The 18,714-nt window shown below is 38.4% G+C and overlaps 1 protein-coding gene across 4 annotated transcripts in view; it reads right to left on the bottom strand.

The window, feature by feature from the left end:
* Nucleotides 1-18,374, bottom strand: part of LAYN (layilin) — a 375,483-nt gene extending 357,109 nt beyond the window's left edge. Inside the window, exon 1 of one of the 4 annotated variants that reach the window (XM_044080992.1) lies at nt 17,190-18,374. In XM_044080992.1, the coding sequence (XP_043936927.1) occupies nt 17,190-17,265 (76 nt within the window). In that variant the 5' untranslated portion in view covers nt 17,266-18,374. The remainder of the gene's footprint in view (nt 1-17,189) is intronic. The other 3 variants (XM_044080990.1, XM_044080993.1, XM_044080994.1) reach the window with 3 other exon arrangements.
* Nucleotides 18,375-18,714: the final 340 nt, after the last annotated feature.

Raw genomic sequence — 18,714 nt, 5'->3', positions numbered from 1 at the left:
GTAACTTGATTGACTCAAGTAGGTCCAAATAAGCAGTGTGGATATCTTAGTTTATTGAAGGGGACCTATAATGAACAATGACTTGAAGAAGGGTCTTACCCACAGTTAGCTGAACTTGGAGTAACTCCATGGAGTATTCCTGTCTAACCAGTCTAGAGGTGTATTTATCTTTGAAGAAGATAGATACTCCTCCTCCTTTGGTTCTCACATGTTCATTTTGTGGTCTGAAAGTGTGGAAGGCATAGTAGCCTTGCAAGGCCGGGGTACTCTGTGTGGTCCTGAACCAAGTTTCTGTGACTGCACAGATGTCAACATCCTCCGGGCAGAGGAGTGCTTCCAGAGAGTGTAGTTTCTGATTTAAACTCCTAGCATTTAGCAACATAACCCTTAATTTATTTGTGAGTGATATTTTCACATCTGAACTTTTGTTGCACAGAAATGCTGCAAGGGGATATAGTTATATACACACACAGAGAGTTGGCTGATGTAAGATTAAAACCCCTCCCTATCTACTATTACACACTATAGCTTACAGTACTTATCGCATGAGCCACGGAGTTTATTTGTTCTTAAGACAATGCCTAAAAAAGGCACTATGCGGGAGGCAAGTGCCTTAGCCAGTAACCAAAAGCTAGAGGTGACAGGTGAAGAACATCTCTGTCAACCATGTCATCCCAGGCTGGCAGGAACTGGATCCCCTTAGAATGACACCAGAAACTTAGCCAATTGCTGAAGTCAATCATTTTTTGTTTATATTGTGGTATAATCCTAGGTGAGGGTAGAATGCTGCTGAAGGCTAGGGACATACTCGCCTGGGACACATATTCAAAGAGCTCAATCATGTCTCTCTTCATATAGTCCAGTGAGGTACATCTCAAGTCATTTACACCAACATGAACTTTGACAGAGTCATAATGGTACTTGTTTTTGAATGACTTGAGTGCATGTGTGATCTGATGGATCCTGACACCTGATAGACAGCTGTCCTTAACCTTCTCCTTGACCAGCCTGGTGAGTGGGACATCTGTGTGTCTCACAGTGAAGTCACCTATGACTACAACATTTGGTTTAGATGTGCTTTGCCTTAGGGCTTATTTGGTGAGACACTGGTGCTTGTGTTTTTATGTGTAGAGTACTGTAGGTGCTGTATTAGGTGTAGTGTGTTTGTGTTTTGAAGGTCTCTGGTGTTTACATAGGTTTCTGCTGAGTACCTCTGCATATGATGGTTTATGTGCTGAATGTATGGCTTGTTGACCGGGAATGTCCAACTGAGCTATAGCAGCCCTTTTTCAGCAGAAGCCCGGGGAGAAAAGCCCACAAATCATTACATTGAAAATAACCATTAAAAAGTAAAAACACATTACATGTGAATATAAAAGCAAAATAGCAAACAAAAAGAAACTAATTACAGTACAAGTCAGTATACATGTCAGTAAAACAAAGAAATGCAATGTAGTCTACGAAGCAATAAGAAGAAGAATTCTCTGGTGTTAACTTTTACTGTGCAATATGGATGAAGGAGAGAAGATGAGAGATTCTTACTTTTAGTAAAAAAAAATTGGAGGTTACCATTTATGGTAAGAGATAGCAAGTGTAATAAAAAGAAAAGAAGGCTATAAGTGGTTTACAGGTATGTAAGTAGAAGAAAATCAGGTATGCATAATAGGAGAGTTAAGAGGGGTGAATGCAATAGCAGAGCCAGTGACTTTTTAAGTATTCCTTAGTGACTGCTTTGAATTGATTAAGTTTATTGAGGGATCTACTTTTAAGGGAAGCCTATTCCAAGAATTGGTAGGTTGGTAACTATAGAGGTTGCAGCCCTTCTGTTAATTTGGCATAGTGGTATGTTGCTCTGACTGTAGTGCATAGGGTCCTGGGTTCACAACTTGCCAGTGAAATGCATTCCCAGAGATTTCCCATGCTCTGGAACAAGATTCCAATCTGCATTAGGCAGAGCTCCTCGCTAACCCTCTTCAAGAGAAACCTTGACGAGTGGATGGGAAACAGAAAGTTTACCCCAGGGATCACTTCAGTGGCTCTGCTGGACAGAGCCACAGGGAACTAATCTAAAGGAGGTGGCGAAAGCCAACACATTCCAGCTAGGCTTATAAATGCCTTAGAGCAGATAGCCTAGTACCTACCTATGAACCTATCTTGGTCTGAGCTACGTAGAGATCTGATGGGAGAATAATGAGAAATAAGAGGGAATAAGTTGGGGCAGTAGGAAGACTGGTATAGCATAGCGTGAATAATTAGGAGCTGAGAGAGGAGAAGCTGATGTGGTAATTCTAGCCAGTTTAAGTATTTTAGTGAGAGGCAGTGATGGGATTTATATGTGTGGTTTGCTGTAAATCTAGCTACTTTATTATATGCTGATTCTAGTTTGGTAAGAAGGGAGGAGGTGAAGTTTGTCAGGATTTGTGAGCTATACAGTAGACTTGGTAGGATGTAAGCATGAGAGAGAGTAACCTTTGCTTTGTTAGTGAGAAACATTTTATTTCTATACAGGAAGCCAAGTTTTAAGTGAATCTTCTGAATACAGTTATTGACATGTAAGTCAAACTTAAGCTGATCATCTATGATGACCCCTAAGAGTTTTGTGCTGGATTCTACTTCTATGGGAGTGTTTTTGAGAGATTGAATAGAGAAGGTATGTTTAAGGTGGTTGAGATTTTTGGGAAGGAAAAGTATGAGTTTTGTTTCCTTTGTGCTCAAAATAAGCTGATTTTTTGAGAGCCAGGATTCAACTAGGTTAAAAGAAGCCTGGGTAGTGGATATAAGTTCAGAGACGGTGTCAGCAATAGTGATGACTGTAGAGTCATCAGCATATTGTATCAGGGATGGGGGCATGAAGTGTGGAGATGATTGGTAAAGATATTAAAAAGTAATGGACCAAGTACAGAGCCTTGTGGAACTCCCATTTTAATGGGGGGGGGGGGGATACAGCAGAAAGCCATTTAACTGATTGCAGTTGGTCAGTAAGATAGCTGGAAAACCAGGAAACAGCAGATGTGGAGAAGTTAAGGTAAGACAGTTTAAATTGTAGAAGTGAGTGTGACACAGTATCAAAGGTCTAGGAAAAGGCAAGAGACTAGTTTGTTGTTATCTCTGGCCAGAGAAATGGTGTTATGGAAGGATATTAGGGCAGTAGTGGTACTGTGTTTAGGGCGAAAGCCATGTTCTATGAGTGTGAGCAGGTTAATCCCAATTGTAAACCACACACTTGAAGGAAATCAGGCTCAGCCTCTGGAAACACCAAACTCTTTATTAATCCGCAAGGAGACAAATAACTTTAACGCTAATAGTTGTAATGCGTTTTCGATTCGTAGTCTTCTTCAGAAAATCAAAGTCAAATGGACTAGCAACAAGGACCACTCCTTTTATACCCAGAATATTACAATAATTAATCTTAATTGTGTGAGCAGGTTAGCTTGATCTAGGTATTGCATGACTTGTTTATGTATACGCTTCTCTAATATTTTAGAGAGAGGGGATAGAATGGCAATGGCTCTAAAATTGGTGATTTTGGTGGAGTTACCTCCCTTGTGCATAGGTAGAGTGTAAGATTCTTTCCCGACAGAAGGGACCTTTGATTCAGTAATAGAGCGATTTAATAAGATGGACACAGGGAAAGCAAGTGAGTCAGCCGCTAACTGCAGAAAATAGGAAGGAATATTATCAGCGGATGTTGAGCAGGGTTTTGGTTTCGAGAGTAAGGATTTTATGTAGCTAGTAGAAACAGATGTAAGGGAGAAAGTATTTAAGGAGTTAGAAGTTGGAGAGTATTCAGAGGAGTTAGTAGCCAAACTGATTCTAGAATTTAAGGTGCTAGTGGAAGAGGGATCAGCGGGAAACATTTTAGTTATCAAATCTATTAAATAGTTATTAAAGATGGCTGCTGTTTCCTCTGGAGTCTTGTTAGGACAGGGATTAGGGGTGGAAGGGTTTCCTGGATGCAATATTTGGTTAATAGAGTACCAACATTTTTTTGGATTGGTACTCTGAGCTGTGGGAGGGTTAAAGTATAATTCGTTTTTATCTTTAATAATGTTTTTTGTGAGATTTCTAAGCTCTTTGTACTTTTGTAAGTCTGTGGGAAGCTTAGTTTTCACCCATGTTTTCCACAATTTGTCCCTAGTTTTCATTAAAGTGTGAGTGGCTTTTGTTAGCCAGGGGGACAGGTCAGTTTTATATGGACTATGCAAAGAGGTGCAAGGCTATTTAGAATAGTAAGAAAGGTGGAGTTAAACAAGAAAACTGCTTCATCAAGGAGAAGGTGGCTTAGGTAAGTCCAATGTATTCTAGAGAGAAGGGCTTTAAAGGTGTCTGGACAGAAGTTAGTCAGTTTGCAGCAGGTAATATATTTGTGTGGTCTAGTGTAGTGAGGAGTGAATCTCAGAGCTTTTACAGGGGAGTGGTCACTTAAGGAGTTTGGAAGAGTTTCAGGGTTATGATATTTGCGAGGATCAGAGACAAGTATCCAGTCTATTAGCGTGCTTGGGATTTGTAGATTGTTAGTTTGGGTTGGCTCTGTTATGAGTTGAGCAAACCTGTGTAAGTTAATGGATATGGTAGAGTTAGGAGAGCAAAGGGTGAGACAGTTAATATTTACATCTCCAGGAATGATGGTTTCATTGGGGGTATGTAGTGAGAGGTATGAGAGAATATTTTTAAGTAGAGGAATGTTGTCCCCAGGAGGAATAAAGATGGCTGCTACAGTGATAGTTATATAATTGTTAATTTGTAGGTTAGCTATTAGAATTTCAACAGGGGAGAAGGATGGGATGAGTTTGCTAGTAGAAGTGAGGTTGAGATGGTTTGAGTAGACAATAGCAACTCCACCACCTCTTTTCTTTTGGCGATCTAGATGAAGGATATTATAACCAGGAGGGTGTATTTGTTTATCAGTGTTTCTAGGCTTCAGCCAGGTTTCAGTGTGGGAGATTATGTCACGCTTGTGGTTTGTGATCCAGGCATGGAATTCACTTACTTTATTAAGTACACTTTGAATATTCATAGAGTAGAAAGATAGATGTGTTTTGGGATGTGTGGGGCGTGGTGCATTAGGGGTAGTAGTATTGTTAGTAGGAGAGTGTCAGTTAGGACCTGGATTAGGATGGATGTCCCCAGACAAGAGTAGGGTGAATGGCAAAGAGTAGAGATTCATTTTACGTGGATGACAGTGGAAGAGTTTTGGTTTACATTTGGGGTAGCCAATGTGGGAAGGAGGAATTTCTATCTTAGGAAAAGGAGTATGTAAGGAGAAGATAGATGAGCTGATGTAGAGGAAGAGAGACGTTATTCGCTTGACTATTTGTAGGATCATTGCGTACTGGAGCTAAGCGGTAGTTGCATGCAGTGAGACTAGAAAGAAAGAGTAAGAGAGGCAGGTAGAGAATAGTGTATATTGAGAAAACCGTGATTATGTAGAGAGCTAGAATCTTATTAAAATGTCAACCCTAGTGCTATAGTATTATGGAAGGTGTAGAGGAGTAATTATGACAGTATTCAAAGGAAGTGTGGGGGAGTTTTCCAGTAGAGGGAGTGGGAGAGGGTCTGTATCAGTAGGGAGCTGTAAATGTGAAGTTTCTGAGGTATGTGCTAGAAAAGGGAAGGCCTTGAAAGATTTCTAGAGGATAGGAAGGGGTGGGTCTGGAGGGAGGATGTACTGTTCTGTGTGCGAGAGAGCAAGGATTCCAGATTCTTAGAGTAGATGCATCTCTCACAAATTGTCCTTGGGTGATTCAGGAGTAGATGGCTGTCACTGTAAATGAGGCAGGTGCTACACTGCCTCAGGATACCCATGTCAAGCAGGCTGGTAGGAGAAATGGAGGGAAACTGACCATCCATAATGCTAGGTTAAATCCTGTTTTCATGATGGGGAGAGAAATGGAGGGGTATGGTATAACCGTGTGTTCTAAATGGGGTCTGTACTAATGGGGGTTCTATAAAGGGTCTATACTAACAGTGAGAGAATATGGAGAGGATATCCTGTAGACAATTTTAAACTGGAGAGATTTTCTTATATGCAAACATGGGGTTTGGTGAGTTAAGGGAGAAATGTTTCTAGCTGGTACTCATTACAGTACAGAGAGAGAGAGAGAGAGAGAGAGAGAGAGAGAGAGAGAGAGAGAGAGGCATATTCCAGGTGAGTGGAAAATAAGCATTCTAGTGCCAGAGTACAAGAACAAAGGTGACATTTACAACTGTGGGCAACACTGAGGCATCAAACTCCTGTCACGCTACATGAAACTGCTGGAGAGGATAACTGAAAAACAAATACGCAAGTGGTGGGAGATGAGCAAATTGTATTCAGATTAGGATGCAGCACAACCAATCCAATGTTTGCCCAGAAAAAGATAGTTGAGAAGAAATGAGAGGTAAGGAAAATGTACAGCTAAGCATTCCTAGAGGTGGAGAAAGCATAACACAAGGTGACAAGAAAGTTGATTTGGGCATTGATTTGGACAGTCCTTTAATGGTTCTAAGTTCTGGAAGCATTGGTAGAATTAGTGCAGGCTATGTACAAGGAACCAGTCACACAAATACAGTGTTCAGACTGACAAAAGGGTTCCCTGTAGGAATGGGTGTGCTTCAGTTCATATCAGTGGTGAAGTACATTAGAAAACAGGTCAGCAGGGAAAGACCAACAAAGCTGCTTTATACAGATAATGTGGCACTGCGAATAGTGGAATGGAAATTGAAGGCACGTGGGATGAAAGCGAGTGCAGATAAGATGGTTGTAATGGGAGTAAATGGGGAAATCAGGAGAAGCTGAAAACTGACATCAGAAGGGAACTAGTGGAACAGGTTAACAGCTTCAAGTATCTGGGAGTGGTGGTTGGCAAGAAGAAAAGTCTGAAGGAGGAAGTCAGAGCTAGACTCAGAGGGGCTACAGCCAACTGCACAGAGTGTCAGGTGTGGTGTGTGACCGAAGAATGCCAAAGCAGCTGAAATATCAGTTGTACAAAACAGTGATGTGACCAGTACTTCTGTATGGTGCAGAAAAGTGCACAGTAAAGGTGGAACAGTTGGAGTAGCTAGAGGTAATGGAGATGAAGTGCATGAGACAGGTGCTAGGATGGACACTGAGGAAACATATGAAGAAATTAGGACATCAAGGCAGAAGCCCAATTAGGTGCAATTGCAGAGAAGGTCAAAGAGAACAGATTATGGTGGGTTGGGCACAGGTGTAGGAAAGCAGAAGAAAATCTGTTGAAGAAGATTTGGGACAGACAGGAAGAAGACAAGTAGAAACAAGGGTACCCAGTAAGAGATGAATAGATTTTTTGACAGAAGACCTGCAATAGTCAGGCATGACTATTATAGAAGATAGGAGGGTGGCATTGAATCATGTGAAGTGGCGAAAGATGACCTGACACTTCGACTCCATGTAGAAAATGAGAAAAAGGGGGTGGGTGATGGTAACGATGTTTTTTTTTTTCTTTTACAGTTTGATGACTGAAAGTTATATTTTAAATTGTTCTGGAAAATCTATGAAAAATCACATGCAACTTGATATGGTGGTTGACAGTGTGACTAAGTGGGTTCAGATGATAAGTTGCAAGTTTTCTGTTATACTGATGATGTGGATTTGATTTATAAAGCTTTCTCATCTGTACTGTGACTACATGACTAACTACATGTGTAGCCAGGCCAGAGTTTTAGTGAGGAAACATGTACTTTGTTACAACCACTCCCAAAACAATGTTTTTGTGTTTTTTATGACATGGGATGTATTGCTGTTTTTAGGTAGTGGCCTTACAAACATTCAGTTTCATGTAATTGTTGATTAAATAACACTTGATTATTCAATTAATTGCTTTTCTTTCGGCTTTTTCTGGTTATGGGTCGCCACAGCGGATCTCTGGTCTGCTAATAATTGGCAGTAGATATTTTGTGGGTGCCGAGGTGCCAGCTCAATGCCTAAACTTCAACGAAGGCACGCCCATTCTACACATGTCTTTCGAATGCCACTCAACCGCAGGGAGGACATGCAGACTCCACACAGAAGGCACTCCAGCCAAGAATCGAAAAGGAGAACCTCTTGCTGTGAGGCAACAATGCTACCGCTGCACCACCAAGGCTTGTTGATTATTCAGTTAATTGACACCTGATTATTTATTGTGGATCCATTTCCAGGCAACTAATGAAATAGACATTGCTGCCTAATGGACCTAATGCGGTTAAGAAAAAAAATATGCTAATATAAATAACAAAATTAAAAGTCATGCAGTATGTGCCATGGCTGACAGAATTACAAGAAAAAAAATGATTGCTGTGTTATGGATGTTACATTTTGCCATCTGCCTTCCACCATACAAACGAATAAGATATTGAAAGAGAAATCTTCGATTTATTTACTGCCATTCTGTCCTGTCATTCTTCTGTGAAATCTTAAGATGTTCTATTGAGATCATTTTAGAAAGTCAACATGCTTTATACTTTCAGGAATGAGCCTTGGGCAGCTGGCACAGACAGCATGTCCAGCTGTGCTAAATATATATACACAGCAGACAGCTAAGATGTTTACTAGCAAAGGGATGGTACATACCTGATTTATTGACTTGGCAAGCACTTAGAAGAGCTACCAATTATTTCAATGAAAAGTGCTTGTAAGTATATAGAAATGTCAAGTACCAGGAAGGGTGGTTGGTGATACACAGCTCCAAATCATGACTTTCTGTGAGCTTTGATCAAAAGCATATGAAGAACTCTACACTTGATATTCTGTATGCATATCTTAAGACCATGCAGACATGTTTCATGCAGGGTCACATGAAAATGATGACAGAAGCACAGCATTACTAGCTGAATATTTGTGCTGTTACCACAACCCCTAAGTACTGCATCAGTGGACTTAGTATCCACACTGTGGCTTTTTGACTCACTCTCTTGCATTAGCTTTCTTTTCCCACACTGTTTTCAAAAGTGGCCTGCCATCAACAACTTCAGAACAGGAGTCAGTGTCACATGACACAGGCAATTGGCACTAGTTAAAACTGGTTAAGAGAGACACATTTCCTTTTCTGTTATGATATTTTGATATATTCTGCATTTCTAAAGTTGTTGAATTAGATAGTGATGAATCTTTTTCTCTCTTTTTTTTTTTTTTTTTTTTTTTGAGATCCTGTAGAACTTCTTATTTCCTTTAATGGTACACTTACGATAGACATACATAAGTTCTTATTTTAAAGAAAGTCAAGGAAAATACTCTTCCAGAAAGAATTCAATAAACACTGTTGATATTGTGAACTAAGCTGCACATATAGATAGCTGTTCCCTCTATCAGAATGTCCAGTTTTAGATGCTTCATCAGTATTATTATTATTTTGAGTAGGATAGACAGAAGAGTTCTCCCACAAAATAGTGAGTATTCTGTCTGAAATGTAAAAAAATATGTGCTCAGAAGGTCAAGTAAAAACATTTCTGTGGAGTTAATATAGGGGGCATGCCCTATGCACCTTTTTTTTCGAGGTCATACCTCCCCTACCATTAGCTACCTAATATCCAGGGAAACTACTAGAAGTAGAAAATATAAGTTTATTTATTTTACATTTGTTGACCAGGGATGTCTGCCTGGGCACAAAGGATCCTTTTGACTGGAGGATGGAGAAGAAAACCTCCAGTACATGCAGTATAGTCACAATCATTTAAGTTATACAATACCAACAACAATGTCTCCATAAAAATCAAGTGTTTGCTTTTTCTCTTTCTCTGTCTCAGGTGAACATAGACAACAATGTTTTCCTAACACAGTGCTTGAATTTGAACAATTCAGTCACTCATGCTTGAACAAAATGAATGATTTCCCAGCCAGCAAAGATAGTTTTGTATTGTGCAGGTAAAAATAATTTCCCAATCAACAAAGTCAGTTTTGTATTGTACAGGTAAGAAATTAATGATTTCCCAATCAGCAATGATAGCTTTGTATTGTGCAGGTAAAAATGAATGATTTCCCAATCAGCACAGATAGCTTTGTATTGTACAGGTAAAAATGAATGGTTTCCCAATCAGCACAGATAGCTTTGTATTGTACAGGTAAAAATTAATGGTTTCCCAATCAGCACAGATAGCTATGCATTGTACAGGTAATTAATTTTCTTTGCGATTCCAGCTATACTTGCGGTGGAGCTGTTACGGAAAATAACGCTCATCATAATTTTATCACATGTATGATTCCCAAAATGCAGACAAACGTGTCTTATTTCTCTGCACTGGAAAATTTGGCAATAGTTTCAGTACTGAGTCCTATGGACTGTAGCAGCACTGACTTTTTTTTTGTTAATCCTTTCCAGGATATGGTTAAAGGTATGATACTTATGACACACTTAATTTATATCTTTGGCATTTTGTCTGTTTTCTTGGGAAGCTGATGTTTATAATGGCATTTGAAGATAATCATGACATAAAGTGCAGAGGGGTATAAAAATAAAACGAGTTGACAAAACTTTATGTCTACAGTCAGGCATATAGAACCACATTTCCTGGCATATATAGCACACTTCATTGCCTGCTTTCCTATATTTGAACTTCTCTGTAAAATTCTTATGACTGGCTATGTTTTGGAATAAACCCCAGGCATGAAGTGTTTACAATTGCCTAAGCTTTGGCAATAAACTCAGCTGCAAAATATTTTGGCTTAATATGTTAAAATATAAAGCAAAATACTTTCACATGCTCTAAGACTGTATTTGTTGGCCCTTGTGAATAACTTCAGCTGGCAACTGATTTAATTTTTCACACACAATAACTTAAAATACTGCAGGACTATTTTTGATCAGTGTTATGTTGTGTTCATTTCTGCAAAGTGATTTTTTTTACCATTATGGTTATTAGGTTGTTAATACAGCTTTCACTCTCAAAAATGTCCTTTATTTGTTTATCACGACACTATTTTCATCAGGGATTGTCATTGCCCATGATAAGAGCAAATCGGAATGCTTGCAACTTCTCTTTTTAAAGCTCATATTTCGGATGTCAATAGAGAAGTGATCTCTGTTTCTATTTGCTTACTTCCTGATGACATAAAGTATAAATGGCAGAATCTACTTAGGAGATTTGCATTTAGTCATCACAGCAGAACTGCATAGGTTTTTTTTGTTTTCCCACATATAGTGTGACTGTGCTAGAAAGGCAACTCTAAGAAATGTTTTGTCATTTCACTGGGTGAGCATGAGTAGATGCTGGTGTTAGTTGTTATTTATAATGCAGGTAACATATCCTTCTACGCAGAAGACTGCATTTACTAAAGGATGTGCAAACCTCATTTCCTAATGTGCACATCATAGTAATCATCATCATCATCATCATCATCGTGCTTGTCTTGATGAAGGTCACAGTGATAGCAAGCTGAATAGGGTAGACCAGACTCCCATATCCACACCAACAGTCTCCAAGTTGTCATGCTGGATCTCCAGGTTATCCATGGAAAACAGAGAGATATGGTCCCTGCAATACGTGCTGAGTCTTCCTTGGGGTCTCATTCCTCTGGGTTGTGACTGTTATACCTCGCATGAGGGCACAATGTCAATTACACAAACTGCCCAGCCCACTTTGACTCAACATGGAGAAGGAATGGTTGTATTCTGAGCATCTCCCATATTGTCAAGCAGCACAAAGTATTACAGAAGGGATATCATTTCTGTTGCTTGCATCTGTTTTTGCCTCCATTCGGTCCCTTCCCAAAGCTTATGGCCATAGTTGATCATGGAGGCATTGATCAGCTGTTAAACTGAGAGGGTCATCTTATATGTTGGCTTTCAGTGCATGTAAAAGGAAACAACAGATAGATTTTGTCTATCAGAAGCTGGAACAATGCGATTCCCCTCTGATCCCTGGTACCCTCACCTATCAACAAGACCACAAGAGACTTAAACTACTCCACATCATGTACTCCCCCCCCCCCCAACAGAGAGCAATACATTTTTTTCTGGGGCAGTGTATTAATATGTGTGTGTGTGTGGGGGGGCATATATCTGTGTGTGAGTGTCTGTGCATTTGTGTATGTTAGCATATATGTGTGCATGTGTATGTATTAACATGTGTGTGTGTGTGTGTGTGTGTGTGTGTGTGTGTGTGTGTGTGTGTGTGTGTGTGTGTGTGTGTGTATGTGTGTGCATGTGCGTGCTCGCGCGCCTGAGCAACTTTTCGCAGGTTAGGGCTAGAGTTAGGGTCAGGCAACAGGAATTTAGATACAGTGCTGTGTGTGCATGTTTGTATGTAGTGGGTGCCCAAGCTGTCTTGTGTAATGTTATGGAGTGGGTTTATCTAAGATAAGGTATAGCGATAGGGTTGGGGGCAAGAGCAGGGTTAGGGTTAGGGTTAGCACACATTACTGAAGTGGAATGGGGGAGGGCAGAAGTGTTTTTCAGTGAAAAAAACAGTTCACAACTTGCAGAAATTTTTTTCATACACCTGTCTGACTTGTTCTGATGAAAATTGCTGGGCTTGAATTTCTGAAGGGTCCCGTGCAACCAAAGGTATTTTATGTGATGGTCTAGTTGCGGTTCGGATACAAAAGGGATAACTGTCTAATGTTATGCAGTATAAGAGTTATACAATTCTACCCCTGCCCTATCATTTCACTTTTCTATGGTATCAAAATGCAGCAGTAGTTCAGACTGAAGAAAATGGCTGTAGAGAAAGTAAAATACACCAGTCAACATCTTAACTGCTTAGGAAAAAAATCATCAAATCATCAAAGGCAGCATGAGCTTTCAGAAGACCATAAAGATAGGTAATACATAGTCTGAGGTATACATGCTAAAATGTATGATAATTACAAGGCTCCATTTCTGACATGCTACTACATTTGGATCAACTTTGTTCATGTTGTCTGATGGTGCTTCATCTTGTTATAAATTTGCTGTCCCCTGCTTCTAAAATCACAGACTTTGCTAAAAAAGTAATGATTTTTATCAACTGTATTACTACGTTTGTGGGTTCGCTAATGTATCACTATTTGCTTTGCTACTGAATTTATTACTTTCTGGTATGGGTCATTCTGTTTTTCTTTGTTGTTACAATTTCTCATTCTGCAGGAGCAAAGATATTCTACTTAAAAAGAAATATAGTTGGATTTTGGCAGAACATATCAGAGGTTAGAATGAAAAGTGAAAACTTTCAGCATCAATATTTTCAGCAGCATTCTATTCACTACTACATGCAAGTTTATCATTTTGGACTAGCTTGCATTTTTTTAGAATAGACCGACTCAGCATTTTAGCTGTTGTACAGAATGAGATCTTTTTCAGATCAAAGACAAGTCAAGCCATCTTACTATGAATTCCAGCCATACTAAAGAGAGGTTAATTTATCCATTATTTTAATTAAACCTTTAGGATTAACCATCCACACCCCCATATATCACCACCTAAAGCATAGTTTGAAGGCATTATATTATAAATGGTTTACCACCTAACATTCTAAATTATTTGTTATGACTTTTAAAAAATTCTGCAATATAAATTGCTTCCCAGTGCATTTGTTTATTTTTTCTGTAATAAAACTAAGGATTTTAATCAAGCTAATTATATCTCTTCCTGGATGAATTCCCTTAATCCCCACCCCCTTGAAATACTTCAATACTTAAAAACATGTTTTCTTATGTGTTTAGCACAATTCTATTAGTGGAGCCAATGATGGTGTTTTAATCCGAAATAAAGGTGCGGATACTATTGGGTGTAAAATGATAATATATGACCTTAGAAATGAAAAAGCAATGCATTTTTGTAGTTAGGGATGAGTTCTTCACAGTTAAGTGCTAAGCCATATGTTATTTATTTTTATCTAGCATTTATGATAACCCTTAGGTGCTTTGTTTTATTTAACTGACAGTGACAACTCAGTGTAAACAAATTAGCAATGCCTGTTCCCTGTATTTTTTTTTTAATTTTAATGAAACTCCCTATCATGCAAACAATATATAAATCAAATCAAATTAAAAATAAACCAAAATAATATTTCAGTTTCATTAAGTACTGATAGGTCTGTTATTAAGACTATTATCAGGTTATGCAGGGAAGCCGTAATTTAGTGTTTTATTATAATGTATGATTAAAAACAAAACTGCACCCTCCATTGAATTGTAGCTGTATTAAATGTCACAAATTCAGTATTTTATTTCAGACTCATATAGACTCCATTGTTCTTGCTTCATTGCACATATTAGCTAACCAAAGTTTGTTCAGTCATGCTCTTACTGAAAGCATACTTAGATCAGTGTGAAATTTACAGGAAGTTGTTGTCCACTGGGAACATTTAAACTGCTGCCTGGATTGGAATCAACTTTTCTTGGATTAGTTTTACCGGATTTAACTATTCTGTGTTCATCTTCTTATGTCAATAACAGGTTCAGAATCACCTCTTATTTTCTATTGGACAGCCCTGAGTATTTATCAATAGATCATGTATGGCATCTTAATAGTGAATCATAACCCTCATATATGAACCTTGTTATTCTCCTGGTGTGAAGTATTATTACTCTTTTAGACTCACATTTAGCAGACCGCTTCAGACTTTTTTACTGTGTGTGACATTGTTTATTATAATTGTATAGAATTTTGCAGATTTATTCATTTATTTGCATGCATTTTGGCAAGATAAACCAATAGTAGCTGTGATACATTTGTAGTAAAAGACAAACCGGTACAGTAGAGAGTCGATTATACAAACGCCGATTATCCAAAATGTCAATTATCCGAATGCAGGCTTCCAAAGTTTTCTGGTAGGAAAAATCATAAAGTCTGAATATGTAAATGTTATACATATTTGCTTGTGCATGTTTTTTGAGCTTGTAGCCTGCTCATGTGTAAAAAATATTCTTTATTGTCCTCTGGAATCGCTGAATGGTTGAAAACTGTATTTCTTGCATGCAGAAAAAACACGATTTTATAAGTTTTTTATCCGGTTCAATGTATGTTTGTTTATCCAAACAGTTTGATTATCTGAACTACTCTAGGTCCCAATTAGTTTGGATAATCGACTCTACTATACTATAAGAGTTAAGTGAGACGTTATAAACCACAAGAAAAGCATTTAAGTCTACCCAGTTTTGAAATATTCAGCTATTATTTCTATGTCTGATTCTGTCAATTCTGCTAATCAGCTTTCTTTTATGTCATAATCAGTGTACATATATACAGACCATACATTATATTATAGACATATGTTTTTCTTCAGATAAATTTGTCAAGACTGCCTAACCTTAGAAATTTTTTAAAATACAGTAAACGAATTCTGATAAGAAAACTCCAGTTTATGGGTCAATATGTTCTGGGAGGGTTCCTGCCAGTAAAAAGCTGCCATTTTATTTATTTGTGCAAATGAGCAAGGCATAAGTACACCTTTTAGGGGTAACCCAGGAGCACTGTCTGCTTAAGTTATTTGCTCTGACATACAGTTTACAAGTGAAAATTGGTAGAGTTGGATCCAAGACTACAGGATGAAGCTTGCTAGTAGTGCATAGCCTTAAACCTCTGAGATAAACTGCCAAACCATCCAAGGATGTGCTTACCTCATTTTCCCACATGTTTGCAGTGTTGTAATATTAATGAAGTCAGAAAAAATGCCATTTCACCATTTTAAGGTAGGGCAGAAGTAATAATAATCAAAAATGAAAGGCTCGCAGCGAAATCTTGCAAATATGTGTTGTTGCCTCACAGCAAGAAGTTCCTTGGTTCGATCTCAGCTGGGGTGCCTTTTGTGCAGAGTCTGCATATCCATCCTGCATTCACGTGGGTTTCCTCTGGGTGTTTCACTTTCTTCTCACATTCCAAAGACATGCAGTAAGGAAACTGGACACTCTAAATTCACCATAGGTGTGAGTGCGTGGTGTGGAAGAAACACTGCCGCAGGGCTAACCACCTGGCAGTGTAAATGTTGGCTGTAGATGAACATCACTCTTGAAGTGTCACCTCAACCTCATGGGAAAAATGGGAAAAAGGGGTTGTGGATGGATGGATGGATGGATGGATGTGACTAGTTAGGACAGAGTGGAAGGATGACTTTTTTTTTGTTTCACTCCTGAAGTAGCATGTTTGCACTACTGCTTTAGCTTTTGGTGTTATGCAAATTCTTGCAACCACCATATGTTATGCATTCCTGTTACTGCTGTGCATAGAAGACAGTGCTGAAAGAACCTACATGTTCTACAAGCCTAATGTTTTGTTTTTTAGGTAAGAAATTGAATTAGATATCAGCTGACCTACTTCTAACCTTCTTTTATTAATCACCTAATGTGTGTTATATATTAAGTTGTTTGGCCTAAAAAAGATAGGGGCGGTGCTCTACATGAAAAGGCATTAAATTTCATTGGAACATGATATTGGGGAACAAATGGTAAACTGTCATAGAGTGACTAATTTCATTTCTTATTGTGCCGTTCCCTTATTGCAACCTAGTTTTGATCTGCATATCACAGTGTGCTGTGGTCTTAGATCCGTGGCATAGGTAGAACCTTGTATAAGAGAGCTGCCTGTCCTTTGCAGATGTATAACAGCAGAAAATGATGTGATCTCTCTCTTGCCCACTTATCGGTGACGTAAGAATGCTGCTGGATGTTGTTCCAGCAAGAAGTAATGTGGCATGTTACTGATATGGTAGCCAAGGACATTAATATAATGTGATATCCTCAACTCCTGTTAACAGGTAAATTCGACTGCTCGTATTTCGTAGTGCACTTCAAAGACTTTCTAAAGTGTTTAGGTATGATTTCACATCTATGTTTATATGCTGTTCACATAAATAAAAGTTATAATACATTTTAAACTGCCACTACTGGCCTTTTGCTTTTATATTGTATACTGTCCAGTTTGATAACAGGAAACATCCGTTCATTGCATGTTAGTACTACCTCTGTTAAAATACAATACACAATGTTTAATGGGAACATGGAGAATGGCAGTTCATAATTTTCTTCAAATGTATGGTGAGCATGTTTAACCATTTGGCAGTACAGAACCTCAGCAATTAAAAAAAAAATCCAAAGTAATATTTATGAAAAAATTATGTTTATAGCAATAGTACTGCAGAATTACTTAACAGAATTTTGAATTCCTATATCTGCAATACAGTTTGTTCCTAACAGATTTTTACAGTATAGACAGAAATTCAGATAAACTTCTTTTGCATACAATTAGTATGTTTCCATTCTGTGTAAGAAGGAAGTTAAATAAAAATTAACTTACCATCAAAAAATCTTGATCCCTTAGCTGGGATAATGCATATTGCAAGTACAGTTGTAACAAGTTTTACTAGATCCATTTCTTCATAGTTTTTATAATTGCAGCGTCACACTGGAGCTGCAGCATAAACTGTCTAAAAGAATAATCCAGAAGTTTTAACCCCGTAGCATATAAAGAGTAGTGCCAGTTCTGTCTTGGTCTGCATAAAGTTAAACAAGGAACCAAGAAACTAAGCGGCAAGATGTAGGTAGTGAAGTGTCAATCTCACTTAGTGCTGCAAGGCGACCTCATCCTGCCAGAGCCCCTGCATAACTGTCAATAATGCAATTTCTGCACAGATGGAGATTGATGTGAGGCACTGAAGGAAGAGAATGATCAGTTTAAATGTCCGGAGTCAAGACTATGCTTAGCAGAAAGCAGTGGTAAATGGGGAGCAGAACAACAATGTGACATGTGACTTCTTTTCTGTCTGTTACGTAGTTCATCCTGGGCTTGAGGTCAGAACTCTTCAGAATGCTGGTTCCCTAGCCAAATTCATGTAGCAGTTTCCATCCTTATGTTCTTTGGTAATTAAGGAAAAAGAAATAAACATGAACCTATTACAATATGGTCTGAGAGTCTTGGATGAATCATAGCCACTTGGATCAACCCGTTCCTCTAGATCACTGTTTGGATGCTGAGCCTTACTCCATCAGCACACTTGACAAAAGTTATTCTCTTGTCGTCCCTTCCACTTCATGCAGACTGTGCAGTCAGAGATCTGCAGTGCTTACACTCTGTTCGCAGGACTGAATGCTGCCTGTGTGTGCAAAAATACCAGACAACAGGAGGCGTGTTTTGCCTACTGCTCAGCAACAGTGTTGAGAAAAACTGAAAATCGGAGAAAAAAGCCAGCTGGCTTTATTACTGTGCCTTCATCATAATTTAAAATTCTTTCTTTGTTTTGCAGGAACACACTTTTACCGAGGAACAGACTTTTGCTTAAAGTCATCTTCTTCACACAGTTCTAAAGCAAAGAATGTGGAACTGATTTGTCTGTCTCATTATCTTAATTTCAGACTGCTGTCTAGATGACAGCAGATCTATTCTCCACAAAATGTCACTGCTGGAGTTAGAAACAAATGTATTACTTAATAGCACTGCTGTAGCCCATCAATCACATGTGCAACCAAAGTATAGTGCTGGACATTCAATTATTCCTCCAGTCACAGCAGTCCAGTCACATGTTCAAACTCCACCTCCGACATAAAAATTTCCTTTATGCCTCTCTGCCAGCGTATTAAAATGAGCAGTTCATTTCCTACAGGAAAGCATTTAGAAATACAGATAGTAATAGAAATGCTACAGCAAGAAATGAAACTTTTTTTCCTTCTTTCTTTTTTCACATTTGATGGCATATATGTAGATACAAATATTTAACTTTATATTATGTCTTTTAATAACTTCGGGCCATCATACGAAAATTGTATATATATATTTGGAGGATTATATCAATATCTGTATTTATTCATAGAGCTCTATGATGCTA

Source organism: Protopterus annectens, chromosome 8.part0, assembly GCF_019279795.1.
Source record: "Protopterus annectens isolate FY-2018-M chromosome 8.part0, PAN1.0, whole genome shotgun sequence".
Taxonomy (NCBI): domain Eukaryota; kingdom Metazoa; phylum Chordata; order Ceratodontiformes; family Protopteridae; genus Protopterus; species Protopterus annectens.
The sequence above is the reverse complement of the archived record's forward strand: the minus strand, read 5'-3'. Positions and strand labels throughout refer to the sequence as shown.